At 38.9% G+C, this 16,956-nt stretch overlaps 1 protein-coding gene across 3 annotated transcripts in view; it reads left to right on the top strand.

Moving 5' to 3' along the window:
* The window catches only part of LOC139937725 (ubiquitin carboxyl-terminal hydrolase 8-like), a 110,749-nt gene that overhangs the window by 8,850 nt on the left and 84,943 nt on the right, over nt 1-16,956 (top strand). For all 3 annotated transcript variants that reach the window (XM_071933015.1, XM_071933014.1, XM_071933012.1), the window contains exon 2: nt 15,263-15,425. In XM_071933015.1, coding sequence (XP_071789116.1) covers nt 15,325-15,425 — 101 coding nt within the window. In that variant the 5' untranslated portion in view covers nt 15,263-15,324. The remainder of the gene's footprint in view (nt 1-15,262; nt 15,426-16,956) is intronic.

The following is a 16,956-nucleotide window of genomic DNA, read 5'->3' as shown; positions in this document are numbered from 1 at the left end:
ATACACTATTGACACGTTATCAAACCGTTTATCAACCGATTGCATGACCAATGTAATGTTTACATGTGATCATGTGGGTACCGGTCACTTCGTCTTCATTCAGCACCTTGCAAACTCAGCACCTTGCTTGCGAACTCGGCACCTTCAAACTTGGCACATGCACAAATATAAATTTGGCACTTTTAAAATATAAAAATGGTTGATTTACCACTGCGTGGGGCCGTGGTAATGGTGGTATATAATGTAATTTGATGTAAAAAAGGTTCAGTCCCACATGCTTATAAAGACATGCCTTGATCTAGCTTTGATTATCTCTGCCCCTGCAACGGCAGAGATATTATCTCTGCCCGTGAAACGGCAGAGATATTGGGCCGAATAAATAAAAACTAGCATTTGCTTTTACTAGCCTTTTACTTAAATCCTTATAAATAAAAGTAAGGCTTAATATTGCTAGTAATTGGTCGAACTAGTAGGTAAAAGCAATACTTGAGGGACTCTTCTTATTGAGATGTAAATAAAACCGACATTTTACTATTACCTGTATAGTTTCACAAGATACTGGGCCGTATAAAGGCCAGCATTAACAAATTTCGATAAGTTTAAGATCAGGCATGAGAATTTGCCCAAATCTCTATAAATAACCTTTTACTGGAAAAACACCATTTACTTGAACGGATTAGTAATTGGTCAGAGAAAAGCACAATAGCGGGGTATTCAGGAGTATAACAATAGAGGCATGGACTCGTAGATCAATAGCGATTAACTGAAATTTGAAGTTTCCACTTAGTTAAGTTTTTGATGGCGGCAGTGGTTATGATGAGGAAACAGCCAGCCTCTCCACACCAGAGCTCCAGAGATTGGTACTTTTAGAGCAATTAAAGTACGTATAACAAATTTATAAGTAACATTTATAGTTGGATCATTAGGCCAAGGGAAAAATAACCCTTTAATACTGACCCGATACTGAGCCCTCAAGCTCCTCATACAGTAAAAATACAAGTAATTGCTACAGTATGTTAGTACAGTGTCGTTTTTATTTATATGTCTATAAGTGAAAGGTAATCCCGCGAGCAAAATGTTCATGCCTGATCTTTTACTTTTCAGTCTTCTTGCTAATGCTGGACCTTTAACTTGATAAGTAATTGCTAGTTTTTATTTATTCGGCCCATTGTCCTTGTGCGGGATATTCTTCTTCTTCTTCTTCTTCTTCTTCTTCTTCTTCTTCTTCTTCTTCTTCTTCTTCTTCTTCTTCTTCTTCTTCTTCTTCTTCTTCTTTTTCTTCGTTAGTCAGGCCGTTTTGCGAAACCACGGCCTGGGGGCTTGGGCGTTGGCTTTGGCTCCGTGAGTTATTTAGCCCAAGCCGGAGCCGAAGAGGGAGCGCAAGCTCAAGTCGTGGTTTTGCAAACGGCCTCAAAAAATGGTACCCAAATGTCGGCTATACTTTAAAAAAAACGGCAACTGGCGACAACAACTGACAACTTGTGTAACATGCATAATGCAAGTCGCAGCTCACACAAAACTCTTCTGCCCTTCAGTAGACGTAGACCTTCGGTAGTTGACAGTTGTCGTCTGTTGTCAACTTCTGCGGCGACTTCATGACGTCAGATTCGTGATGACAAAACTTTTTCTTACGGCAGCCATTAAAATCCTTGGTTACCGTAAGATAAAATTGACAAATTTGGCTCTTTTGAGGTCATTTTATTATTAATAACAACAGTCTTTACCTGATATATCACCCAACTGCGAAGGCGAACAATTTGCATCAATGATATTAGGGTAAGTTTTTATATAAAATGTTTTTTTTAATGATAATTTACTTCGTGTTAAAAAATACGGATACAAGTACATGTGGCCGATAAAATTAGTGCTGCATCTAATTCGTGAAAACTGTCTTTTGGTTTTATTACTGATGATGATAAGCTACATTTGGGAATTATGTGACAGGATAATATTCGTGAAAGTACGGCATGTCTTCTGAACTTGTCTGTGGTTTTATTTTTCGTTGGCAGCCATCAAATTCCTTGTCTGCTGATTTGAAAAAAAAAAAAAATTTATGATTAATAAATATTAAAATCCTCTTGCCAAGGAGAGCTGGATAGTGATGTTAATTATAATTATTGTTGTTTCGTTCAAGGTGAAATGTATTTTTTTTAAATAAACATTACATTGAACACTGTTGTTACTTATGAATAATATTTTGCTTTGTTCTTGTTTTCAAGAAATGTTTTGTTGTACTGTAGGCCTACTTGTTTAATAATGATTAATAATATTTCATATTGTTCTCTGACTGATGTACTGGGTTTTTAGTAATGAGTTTATTTAATTAGAGTTTTCTGAAGGGAAATACATTTCTTGGCAACTTAAAAAAGGTTATATGATTCTAAATTATTACATGAATTCAAATATTGGCCATGAATTATTGATAGTGATACACCTGCATCGAGCAGGATCTATGGGTTGGGGTGGGGGGACTTCATGACTTTGCTAGAAGAATTTACCTTTTGCTTTGTGGATTAAGGATTCCGACTTTTTAGTAGAAGAGGACTGGCATTCATCAACAAAACCAAAATTAACTTTCATTGTTTTATTTTATCATGTAGGCCTACACTCAAGTACAATGCAGAGTTGGAAGAATGACTTTGATGTGAGGGAAACCACCAAGCCAAGGTTCAAGTCCAACAGGGGCAAAAGGATACTTGAACACTGCATAAATCTATCGGGTATGAATCACATAATCAATTTTTACCCATATACACCGATAAGTAAGTATTGAGTATACCAGTGTATATGGGTAAAAACCAAAATGAATACCATAAATATCAAGGCTGTGGCTATTATTCACTCCGGAAAAGACGCCGGTTTAAACCCACCCGTATACTTTGTGCGTAGTGTGTAATCACACCCCACGACCCACCTGTATACACTGTCACATCGCTGACCACTCGTCGTACGACTACATCCGCACTCGCACCACTAACCGCATGCGGTGGCCGTGTGGTGGGGGCGTTGGTCGTGCGATGTGATTAGTTTTACGCAGAGACAATGTACATGGGTCGGTTTTTACAGCGGTGTTTTTTTCCGGAGTGAAAAATTTGACGGCCTTAGCAAGGCTTACACGACATCCTTTTGAGATGTTTCCTATAACCAGTGGTGATCTGGAGTTCGTGAGATTTCCAAGTCAATCCCCTTGAATGTTAACCTTTGTTTTTTATATCTAAAGGGGGCTAAAGGGGGGGGGGGTAAGAGAAAGAAAACTCTCTAAACCAAAATTAACTTTCATTGTTTTATTTTATCATGTAGGCCTACACTCAAGTACAATGCAGAGTTGGAAGAATGACTTTGGTGTGAGAAAAACCACCAGGCCGAGGTTCAAGTCCAATAGGGGCAAAAGGATACTTGAGTAAGTATTGAGTATACCAATGTATATGGGTAAAAACCAAAATGAATACCATAAATATCAAGGCTGTGGCTATTATTCACTCCGAAAAAGATGCCGGTTTAAACCCACCCGTATACTTTGTGCGTAGTGTGTAATCACACCCCTCGATCCACCCGTATACACTGTCACATTGCTGAACACTTGTCGTACGACTACTGTGCACAAGTCATCCGCACTCGTACCACTAACCGCATGTGGTGGCCGTGTACGGGGGGCGTCGTGTCGTGCGATGAGATTAATTTTACGCACAGTGTACAATGTACATGGGTGGGTTTATACAGCGGTGTTTTTTCGGAGTGAATAACTCGACTGCCTTAGCAAGGCTTACACGACATCCTTTTGAGATGTTTCCTATAATCAGTGGTGGTCTGGAGTTCGTGAGACTTCCAAGTCAATCCCCCCTTGAATGTTAACCTTTGTTTTTTATATCTAAAGGGGGCTAAAGGGGGGAGAAAGAAAACTATCTAAACCAATATTAAATCCCAATGGCTAAACAACAATTTTGTTTAAATACAATTATCACCCATATGGTGCTATAATTTTGAAATTTATATTGTGGAGGGCTGCATTGATTATTTGATCATACTCAAACATTGATTATTTGATCATACTCAAGCATTGATTCATTGATCATACTGAAGCATTGATTATTTGATCATACTCGAGCATTGATTCATTGATCATACTCAAGCATTGATTATTTGATCATACTCAAGCATTGATTCATTGATCATACTGAAGCATTGATTATTTGATCATACTCAAACATTGATTATTTGATCATACTCAAGCATTGATTCATTGATCATACTCAAGCATTGATTATTTGATCATATTCAAACATTGTTTATTTGATCATATTCAAGTATTGATTATTTGATCATACTCATAAGATTGTATCCTGTTCTCATTTCAGTTACAATCTGCAGAAAAGCGTCAATGTGAGAAGCGTAACATGTGCTAACCACTTCCGCATCAAAGCAAAAGACATGTTAGTTCATTTCAGAACAATATAAGAAGTCATCAGTAGGCCTGGGCAACAAGTGAAGTTTACTACTCATCTAGTATCAAATACATTGTAGTCACGACTTTGCCACTAGTCGCGACTAATTTTAAACTCCTAAGATACATGTACATTGCGGCAATTAGTTGTTTGCCACAGGCCCAATAAAGTGAAATTTGTGCTTAAAAGGATTGAAGTTGTTGGGAATAGTCAAGAGCAACACAATTGATTCACCAAGCAGTAATCGCGACTATTTTTGTAGTAGTCACGATGGTACCACGTCGACTATCTGAGTAGTTGAAAAATGGTATTTGTAACTCGACTAGGCAATCAATAGTCGCCACTTCGACACTAGTCACACTAGTTGCTCAGGCTTAGTCATCGGTAGAGGAAATGTCACCTGTGATTCAGCAGAAGAAACTTCACCAGTGTCGATTAAGATATATAAAGCTTAATTCCAACTCCAACTGTAAAAGTAACATATAGCAAACTGATCTGTCTGATTGTGACCACTAATTATTAGTTTGTTGTAAACTCAATGGAACAGCTCTTCATTTTTATATTGTTTTAAGCAATAAAGTTCCATTTGAAACATCAAAGTCTTCTTCTTCTTCTTCGTCAGTCAGCCCGTTTTGAATGTTAGGCCGTTTGCTGATCACTGAAGTTAAGCAACATCAGGACCGGTCAGGATTTGGATGGGAGACCCGCTTGGCCAGTTAATATATATATATGTATATATATATTTTGTTTACTTACTTATTTTTTTTGAAACAGCTTCGTTTATAGTAATGTTTTCAAGGCGTTTCAACAAACATTTGCCTTCCGGTTAGTTAGTCTCATCTCCAGTCGTCATTATTCATAAGTTCCTAGGTCCTCAACCACAAAAGCTATTTTGTCAATCTATACATCATATGAAAGGGCTTTACGTACGGAGTCTGTTTTCAAGGCGTTTTTAACAAATATTTCCCTTCCGGTTAGTCTCTTCTCAAGTCGTCATTATTCATCAGTTCCTAGGTCCTCAACCACAAAAGCTATTTTGTCAATCTATACATCATATGAAAGGGCTTTTCGTACGGAGTCTGTTTTCAAGGCGTTTTTAACAAATATTTCCCTTCCGGTTAGTCTCTTCTCAAGTCATCATTATTCATCAGTTCTTAGGTCCTCAACCACAAGAGCTAACTTGACAATCTATACATCATATGAAAGGGCTTTACAGACGGAGTCTGTGTTCAAGGCGTTTTTAACAAATATTTCCCTTCCGGTTAGTTGGGCAGAGATACCCGTATTTGCTCAAATATAGCTCCTGTGCTTTCTAGTTGTTCTTGTGCTGGATACTCTTCTTCTTTTTCTTCTTCTTCGTCAGTCAGGCCGTTTGTGAAACGTCGGGCCGTGTGCTGATGACTGAAGTTACGCAACATTGGGCCTGGTCAGTACTTGGATGGGAGGAGGGTTGGCCAGTTAATTTTATTTAAATTTTTTTGTTTTGTTATTCTTTACTTACTTATTTTTTTATAAACAGCCTCGTTTATAGTATGTTTTCAAGGCGTTTCAACAAACACTTCCCTTCCGGTTAGTTAGTCTCTTCTTCAGTCGTCATTATTCATAAGTTCCTAGGTCCTCAACCACAAAAGCTATTTTGGCAATCTATACATCATATGAAAGGGCTTTACGTACAGAGTCTGTTTTCAAGGCGTTATTAACAAATATTTCCCTTCCGGTTAGTTAGTCTCTTCTCAAGTCGTCATTATTTATCAGTTCCTAGGTCCGCAACCACAAAAGCTATTTTGACAATCTATACATCATATGAAAGAGCTTTAGTACGGAGTCTGTGTTCAAGGCATTTTTAACAAACATTTCCCTTCCGGTTAATTGGGCAGAGATGCCTGTTTTTGCTCAAATATAGCTCCTGTGCTTACTAGTTCAAGGCTGTTGGCGTTGTGTGCCCTGGCCCGGTGCGCGGCACGATTCGGCAACAAACACGGTACGCAGTGTATACACAAACAACGTATACATGTACATTGTTTGTGCAGCACTCTGTACAGCGAGAACAGTATAGCGTATTCATGAGTACGGTCGTGTCTTCAACCTTGTGCGTGTGGCTCAAACAACAGCCTTGATGGGTTTGTAACATTTTTTCAGAAATCCGATAAAAGGGCATGCATGATATGGGCGTGTCATTTCATCGTTGGCCAATTATAGGCGCGATTGAGAATGACGTATTACTGCTAGCAATCATGCCACGTCCATGTGTGTGTACGCTGTACGCTAGCTGTATGTATACATGTACTATACACAGGCTTTATAGCAGTGTCGGTAGTGTGGTGTATGTTAGCTATGATGTAAGAGGTCTGAATGCGCTGCTGGACGGTATACAGCTACCGGTTGCTGGACACGCCTCGCTCGGTCGGTGCGCCGGTGTTGAACAACTTCGAAGAGAGAAGGGGTTCTTTGGCCCGTTGTCTTGCATTTCAATATAACATGAGGACTAGCATCATAAGTACAATGTAGCTGGTAGATTTGTCCCTGAATGGGAAGCTGCTGCACTAAGTGTAACGTTGTAGTATAAGTAGTATGGCAAGAGTTAGTTTATGAAATTGATCTTTACTTGTAGTTGTTGTTCAGCCACACGCCATTTTCTACCGTCTGGTATGTTTTCGACCAACACATATTTTCGATCCCCAACTTTGATTTACCGCGAGAAAATGAATAATATGTCTACAATAAAGACAAAATAAGCAGCTGGGTTTCTTATCTCATGAAACCAAACATGGCTGGTCTGAAATGGGGAAACGGAATGTTATTAAGTGTATGTGCTTCAAGGGGATGGGGTGTGTTGTACTGTCGTATGACACCTGGATACTTTTTTAATGTTTCTCTCAAACATATTTCACACACTGTATGGTCTAATTTTCTTCCTTCTTCTACATGCATGATTGATGCATTAAACGCGGTTGTTTTATCTTGTTGAAAGCTTCTGTAGTTATGCTACGATGTACTGTTGCAAATTAAACACCATTGATTTCCAGCGACTTACAGTAAACAACTTTGTTTTACTAGAGTAGGGATGTCTCCCTCGCCCGCCACCGTTGCCATTTTTTACAACAGCCACGTCTTGTTCACGTCGACAAGTACATGTGCGAGTGTTCGCAGAACGTTGTGATTGACATCGCAGCGAGAGTTAATAGGTCAACCAACAACCAATGAGAACGGGTTGTAAGTAATCGTTAGCGTAATGAGCTCCGCCCTAAATTTTGGCAGATACAAAACCATCAAGGCGCTACTTAGAAAGTACTCATGTATGGTACCGCACGTGTACATGTACAGTACGTATAGTGTACATATGCTGTACACGTATTATATGCACTGTGTTATGTATGGGGGGTGCGCTGGCGGAATCCAGTGATGGGGGCTGGGATTTTGCAGGTCGCAAAACAACTAAAGATGGGGTTTGTTTGCAAAGTGGTCCTGTCAAACACTTTGAGCCGTCGTGCCTCGAATCCAGAATACCACAGACTTTGACATGAAGAGAAAAGTTCTTTTATAAAACATGATGCCATCCCAACAATTTTTCCAGCTAGTGGATGTCGAAGAATGTACCTGAAAGACGTGACGAACCTAAAGCAGCATTTGCCTAGTATAACGTGAAAAAATTGGGTATTGTTTCAACTTTGAGGGCATGTTTTTAGCTTGCGCCAAGCGTCACTTTCTTGTGTTGGCACTGTATGCGATTCACCGTGTTGTGTGATCCGAGTGGACCATCCGCACAGCAGCCATAAAGTGCGTGCAGTCTGCTCCGTGACGGTAGTTCTGTACCGAGGCATCATATTGATCAGGTACCCAGATGTAGTGTACGAGGCCAGACTTCTCATTTTCTCTTCAAATATCACGCTTCGATTGATGTCACGGGTCGGGCTGGGCCTTTCGGGTCGGGCCTACTTTTAAATTTGTTATCAAATTGGTAACTAATTTTGTTGAACCTTAGTTAACTGTACATTCATATTCCACTTCAAAGCTTTATTTTGACAAAATACCACTTCCAGGTGACTTTAATTCATTCATTAATTTTTAAAATTTTTAGCACACACAAAGAAAAGTATTTAACATTATATTCAGGCCCGCGAGAGGACATTTTTTCCAAGGGGTGCTGGATTTTCCAGAGAATCGGCGAGCGTGATATGCTAAGCCATTATGGCGTGGAGTTCGGGCCCGCTAAAGGGCCCCGGAAGTTTTGGGGTCCTACATGTAGATGCTCTGTGTTGCATTCTGAGCATTTATTTGGCACTTGAATGTACTGTGGGATATTATCAGCAATTACAAAAAATAACTAGACTTAAGTTTTTGTCATAACAAAAACAAGGAGTTCGGCTTCCGGGAGTACACAAATACACCCTGGTGGACAATTATCAAAAGAAAAACCCATGAAAATAGGCCTTTTCAAAGCATTTTACATGCACTTCCGGTTTAGAAAGGTCAAAAGGTCAAGAGAAGGTCGCCAACATATCCATTTTTGTGAAGTACGTAAAGCCCTTTCATATGATGTATAGATTGTCAAAATAGCTTTTGTGGTTGAGGACATAGGAACTTATGAATAATGATGACTGGAGAAGAGAGTAACTAAACGAAAGGAAAATGTTTATTGAAAACGCCTTGAAAACAGACTATAAACGAAGCTGATATAATATTTTTAAAAAGAAGTAAAAAAAACCAAAAAAACAAAACAAACAACATCAACAACTGGTTTAGCGGGTTTCCCATCCAAGTACTGACCGAGCCTGATGTTGTTTAACTTCACTGATAGGACGAGAACCGGTGTGATCAACGCAGTACTGTAGTAGTCAAAACAAAGAAATTATTTTTGACGAAAATACACAAAAAATCTGATTTGAACCAGAAGACAAGGTAAAAATGGGGTCATGTCTGCGAGGCCTTTACAGAGTTTTTAACGACCTTTTTGATTATGTATCGATTGTAAGAATCCATCACGTGGATCAAATATAATGATTTTTTGAAATAATCAACTTTGAATTTTTATAACTCAAGAATGGATGACGTCATCATGACCTAACTAACACATTATTCCACTCCTAATGCATATCTAACTTTGTGTGAAGTTTCAAGTTTATACGAGTTTGGGAAGTGTGCTTTTGTTCGAGGACAAGGTACGAAGAGAAGAAGAAGATGAAAATCTAGATTGTTTTATTTATTTGTTTGTACTAAAGTTTTGTTTAATCCGGCAGTTTATTTTAGCAAGACCACTCCTAATTGCTTGGGCCTTATACTTTAACCATTCTGTTTTCTTTGAATGTTTTGTATTGTAACATCCATGTCTGTGCATGGAGGTAGAAATAGATTAGTTTACGTAACGTCCTTTCCTACTAGAGAAAGTTTAAAAGGGCTTATGTTATTCCAGAGATTTTTTTTCTTCAAAGTATTTAACTCAGAATAACTTGGATAGTTGTTTTAACAAATAATCAAAACAATTGATGATTATGCTAAGTTCAAGAAGTAATAGATATTGTACAGTTGTAATACTGACGTGAGTTCCGTGGGCCCAAAACGCCCTTCACCCGGGGGAGTGGTCGATCGATGTAACGTCTCTATTCTTCTCGGTGTTTAACCAAAACATGACCAATGTTCGTCTTTTTGTACTGTTGTTTTCTCACATAATTAAAAGTCCCATGAATCACTGAAGTAGGTGGCCATCTCAGCGAAACTTCGTCTTCAATTCCACATTGACCACTAAGCCATCAGAAGGGTAACATTTGAACAATTTGACGCCGAAGATTGAGAGGAAATCGTTTTTTGCAGCGTTCTGCATAAATAGAGCTATACAGCTCTAAATAATAGAGCTATATACATGTAGCTCTATGCATATCACGCTATGGCACAGAGTACAATAAACTTGGCAGCATGCCACCAAATAAAATTATGCCTAATACACTACATGTGTACGCCACACGTGTTGCGCACAACCAATGGGGAAATTTCGTAGTTCTTTATACATGAAATTATGAATTTTCAAACTCGATTTTGAACCAGTAGACGAGATCGAAATGGGATCATGTCTGCGAGGCATTTACGGAGTTTTTAACGAACTTTCCGATGATGTGTCGATTGTAACAACCCATCATGTAGATCAAAAGTTATGATTTTTTGAAATAATAAACTTTGAAAATTCATAACTCAAGAATTGATGACGTCACCATGACGTAACTCACACGGTTTCTTCTCCTAATGAATCGCTAACTATGTGTGAAGTTTCAAGTTCATACGAGTTTGGGAAAGGCGCTTTTGTTAGCGTACAAGGGACGGTCAGAAGAAGAAGAAGAAGTATGAAGAAAAAGAAAAAAAAAACGAACAAAAATAAGAGGTGTTCCGGGCTGTTGGCCCAAACACCTAATAACCACACAATGCATATTGTTTTTAAACACAAACACAATTTTACAAAAGTTTTTCTTTTTTAAAACAGCATCAACAGCTATGCTCTGACAAACATTAGTAGATGTTTCACCTTGCTTTCTTAAAGACTCTAAAAATATAATAATAATTAAGTAATTAATTAACATAAACAAAGGGACAAGACACAGGTAATTCTCACAAATCGTTCATCAGTTAGTAAGAACAGATTTATAAGTGGAAATAAAATACAGTGATAAGCTATTTAAAAATTTGTTTCTATTTAATTTTTATTAATTTATTCATGTTAGTATACATGTAAACAGGAGCAAGCTTTTAGCCAGCAATGCGTCCGGGCGTCTTTTGGACGCCCTATTTCATTTTTCGACGCCCCCAAAAACTGTCGGATGCCCTTGAAGACGCCCTGTTAAGCTTAGGCAATAATCCAATTGTCGGCAAATCATGGTTTTGATGAAGTACCTTGATGTATTCCCTAATTGAGACGTCTTGAAACCACAAAGGGCTGTTTAAAAAAATATAAAGTCCCAGAAACAACCGCAAGATTCTACAATTGATCCTGAAATACCAGGGTTTCTTTGAAAAAACAAACATCAGAAGACTCTAGCGCCCAGGCGGTCTCCCACAGACACTGCAGAAGTAACACAATGTATCATTTTACCTCCCCTGTGTGGGAGCCTTGTGCGCCGCCTTGCCGCCGAACTGCAGACCACAGTGGGATCATATTATACAAACCACAACTCATCCACAACCCAATTTATGAATGAGAGGTCACCCCATGTGCATTATGGATGCTTATTGGTTAGCTAGAATGAAATGGGCGGGATCTAGCTAAATATGCACACATGTAAGAACAGTCATGTGCAGTAGACACTTTAAAAAGACACTTTATTTGTGTGTAATAGAACTCTATGGTGAAACTGAAAGGCCCGTGTTCACACCATGGGTAGACAGTACACTCAAGCATACTTAACCTTGTATCTGGCCATTGAAAAAACAAACATATAAATTGCATCAGACTCAATACCAGTTAGGCCTATTGTAAGCAAAACGAAAGAAATACCAAAATTGCTACTATCTGCCAGCTGCATGGTTCTGCAAGATACAATGTACAACCTACTTATCTTATATACTGTCGCCCATTCATTGTTTGCCGGCAAGGGTATCAAATTTCACGTCAGACACCCGAGGTTTTCATTTCACACACAATTTATTTTGTCATATGAATGGTTGTAGCCTACTTCATCATGGGGACAGGAAAATCACAAATTCCTTCCAACATCTTGCCAGAAATTCGCCCGATCCAGTGTCGAGTGACCCGAGTGACTGTTCTAGCAGTGATTTTCCTGACCCCATGCAACAACCGGGACCCTCAGAGAAAAATAACAGCTCGTCCCACTCCCATTGTGAGTTTGACTTCCCTGATTCGAACCAAGAGACAAGCCAAGTCGCCCAACTGATGTTGATTCCAGTGACAGCGACCAACATCAGTCTGTACCATGCCTATCTAAAAAAGGGTAAAGAACACAAGATCTAGAAAAGTCCTCCCCAAAAAACAAAAGACAGTGGAAAAGAAATTTGTCCGTACATGGTTGGCTACCTAAAGCATACGTTGAGTTGAGCACACAGTAGATGCAATAGCTCTGTGGCACATGTCATGTACCTGGCTACATGATAGCTGAAAATTTTTCCCAAAAATTTGGACGCCCTGTTTTTCAATCAAGTCAAATTTGGACACCCTATTTTCAAATCCTGGCTAAAAGCTTGAACAGGAGTATTTGTAGGATTTGAAACTTTGCAAGGTGGAAATAAGATATAGAAGAGTTTGTGGTAACACCATGTAATAACTATCTCTAAATGAGTTGGGGTGGTTCTGAAAAGAACCGTTGGATTAACTCGACGTTTCGATCAGTATGCTCTGATCGTCTTCTGGAGAAGGAGTGTTTGTGTTTCTTAAAAATTTGATTCACCATATCCCTGTCACCAAATATCCCAACCGGGATATCCTTTTACTTCCAGTATGCAGCCACAATGAGTAAATAAAAAGTCCCCTGCAAATATATTTCCTTTAATTGCAACAGATGTCCGCTCAGACAAAAGCACGGGGGCCTATTACACGCACCGGTAATACATTTTGAATAGCAAACCTGGTGACAAAAAACAACTAAATAAATACGTGACGGTGGCAGGCAGAAAATAAATTGAAGAGAACTGCAGCTGGCTAAGAGTCATACACAAAGTCTCACAGAACATAGTCAAAACAGATGTTTCTTCTACGTATGGCTTCACTGGGACACCACACTTTCTTGTGATAAGTAATAATTGATAAATAGTAATGATAATTATAGAATCGCAGGATTTAGGCTATACAGGAAAGTTTGGCCATAAGTCGAGTTGTCTGAACTGTCGAGTTGTCCGAATGGTTGAGCTGTCTGAATTGTCAAGTTGTCCGAACGGACAAGTTGTCCGACATTCTTATCAAGTATCTGATTCAGTGTGGATTTATAATTATCAACTGCAATACACACTGCCGATGCCACATTTCTCAGTTAGACAGCCATCTACATGCACAATCTCATTATGGAATAAACTGAGATTTATGGAACAGCAGTTTCTTGTTGATAAAGTCTTGGTAATGAGCAGGTTGCAACTAACTGCAGATTGATCTGACATGCCACTAACTACTTCCAGGCTGGAGAATACATGGTCAGTAGTTGAGTTGGACATGAAGAGGATAGGATATGATTGCATTGATGAGTGGGGTGTCAATGTGTTGATGGAGGCCGTTGGCAGAGATGAGCAAACTGTATGGATTTAGGTGAAGATGATTTATCAACATGAATGTTCTTGTTGAAGTCACCTGTTATTATTGTCGACGTCGGAAGAGCTAATTGTTTTCGTCTTTGGTGACCATGCAAACTGCATGCACTCTGGCAAGGATTGTGGATGTAAATAATGGGTGAAAATTCTGTAGAGACCTGGTATCCGAGCTTATGATGTTACTGACTGTCCAGACTTAACACTCTTGTATACTGCAAGCCAATATCCACTATATAACCACAAATCAGCTAGGCAAAAACAAGTAGTTTTGTTTCCCCTGGGTCAATTAAGTAACGAATTTGTCCACTTTTCTCTGTATGCGTTAAGGTATCAAAGAGACAGGATTGGTGAAAGATTTTCATAATTATCTGCCAATTATCCCACAAGTTGACCTTTCCTTCTGGCCAAACAGGAAGTTCCCTAGCAGTCCAACAAGTTATCCCAAAAGTCATGGCTAGTTTAGGGAGTCGAGACATGAAAAAGGACTCAAGCTACACGAGTACAACATATGTGACAGGGTTCAAAAGGGAAAGTTCAAAGGACCAAAGCACAACATGTGACAAGGTTCAAAGGACCCAAGCTGGAATATGACACAGTTCAAAGGGGAATGTTCCCTCAATTGACACTTTCCTTCCCTCACTTCCTATCATTCGTAAAATAACCAGCTCTAACCATCATATTTTTCACACATCAGATTGACTTTAGCCTAATGTATAGAAAGAGCCCATACTTGTCTACAGATGCCCTACCGGTCTCAAAGATATCATTGTCCAGGAAGAAGTCCCTCCCACCTTCCCCCATAAATGATCATTTGAATCCTTCATGTACCATGCCACAGTGAACTGGCAGATGTTCCAACACTTCCAAATGCATTGTCTGTAGACAACACATCAGAGAATCTGACTTTTTCATCAGCCATACTGGTGGTACCATTCATAAGGGGTCTTGTTATATCTCGGTAACCAATTTCACGTGACGTGCAACACGTACTATGGCTGCACAGCGCGGCGGGTAACATGAGTTTTGTTAACCAGTGTACATTACCTTGATTGTTCCCAGCGCTGGTCGATTATGCATTAAATTATGCATACTCGTTGTAAATATTGTTTGATGATGACAACAGAGCTTTGAGAAGAGGAATAATCATGTTACCAAGGTATAACAAAACAATTGTTGCACGATGTAATTTTGGGTCCATAGGTTTTGTACACCCTCTGGGGAAAATGGTCATTTTCCTCCTCGGGTGTACAAAACGCCATGGACCCCGTTACAGCGTGCAACAATTGTATAATGTCACCTGCACACCCCCACAAATCAATTTTGTTTATAGATAGATCTGTTTATAGATAGATCTTTTGATGTATTTCTAGGGGCGTTTAGAAACTCAATACCCAAAACCTGGATATACACCCGCAGAACACTGATCACTTTATTTCTAACCTCTGAGAGACAGTTCGTCTGAGTAGGGAGAAGCTGTGGATAAGGTGCCTCCAGACCCTTCAAGAAATTACGGTCATTCATTTTTGGAGTACTTAAATCAATCTATGATCTAACCTTTAATGTCGCATGTTTGTCTTAATGCACAGATAGCAAAGCTGAACAAGAAGTATAATGTGAACTAACTGGTTTCATAAATCCAACTGCCACTATGCCTGCAAAGGACAAGGTACAACTTTATATCGCACAGTCTATAGAAGAGCTTAACAAGAAAGCGGACTTTGCTCCTGACAAAAACACAAAGGCAAAAATGTAAGTTTCTCTAATAATTTGTTTTCCTATGACAAAGTTTGTGTTGTAACCCAGATTGTGGTTAAGTTTGTCTTGTAATGATCACACTTGTACACATGACGCTAACGATCATGATCAAGACTGTGATAACAAATTCATACCATAAATGTCTTGGTTTTTGCCTGTTCATGTGCGACTGTCAATTCATTGATTGTATTATAGAGCAGATAGTTGGTGACATATGACAGCATCTCTCAAGACCAAGACAAAGCTTTCTGATGCTGAGACCTTTCATAGGAATGTCTTACATGGCTGATTGCACAAAGATGGTATATTGTAAATCCAAAAAGAGAACAAATATTTAAAGGGAAATAAAATTCCAATTAGAAATTGACATACACTGTATTATCTTTATTTGTTGATGAATATTTAGAAGTTATTGAGAAACTATTAGCTAATCTTATCTTAACTATAACCTAATGTTATCTTTCCGAAAGAATGTACTTAAGTCTGAAGCTGAAATACTTAAAAGCCGTGTTCCCATTGGACTGTCGTTCCGTGGCCTTGCGGAATGTTACTGTGACTGGCTGTGATGTTTTTCTACCAAAGATCCCACCTGGACTTAAATCTGTGATGAAACAGTTAATTCACTGTTTCAAACTGGCAGAATGTCACACATCCCAGGCGCTGTGCACAGTCACCTTTGACCTATATGCAGGATATGACTTGCCTGTGACAGAGTTTTCGCGCGCTGAATTCGTCCGTCAGGTACGTCATCAACAACAACATCCATATCGACTGACGCTAACACAGCAGATTGTACTAAAAAAGCTTATTACAAACAAATCAACTAGAAATGGCCTCTTATTCCACGTCTTTTTCTGCCCCAAATGCTCCGTTGACGAATTCCGCGGAAATCAAATCAAAGACGGAATTAAGTGATGGGTCCAGTGCAGATAAACGTTAGAAGAACTGGGGTCATCCTACAACTGTAGGATTAATTGCAATCTAGGGGTCGGACAAACACCAAGCCGGCTTCCTGGGCATGACATACATGTACCAAATTAAGCTACTCACTATATCACTCAAATTTGCCATGTTTTTAACCACAGTATCATTCAATTCATCAATTCATCAACATTTATTTCCACCAAGGATAATCACTTTAGAAAAAAGAACAACAATTGGAACAATAAAACTAATACGTAGAGCTTATAAATGGAATGCCTTAAACACACACAAAAAAATATACTTAAGTACACAATATTGAACAAGGAAGACAAAATACAAAACAAAACATAACTATGAAACAAAAACAGACAAACAAACGGATTGGACATAAACTGTAATAGACATCAGATGGACATACGCCACATTAAATCAGTGAAACAACAACACGGTTAATAAAAGAGGTACCAAGCAAAATAAAGCATATTTAAAGCGAACGTTATGAAGGAGAAAAAAACCCAGGACAAAATACATGTAAACTACGCTATATACTGGGAGATAAGATGTTTCTTGAAAGCGGTTTTAAATCGGCCAACAGAGGACT

This window comes from Asterias amurensis, chromosome 5, assembly GCF_032118995.1.
Source record: "Asterias amurensis chromosome 5, ASM3211899v1".
Classification (NCBI taxonomy): Eukaryota; Metazoa; Echinodermata; class Asteroidea; order Forcipulatida; family Asteriidae; genus Asterias; species Asterias amurensis.
This window is presented reverse-complemented; position numbering and strand designations above follow the sequence as displayed.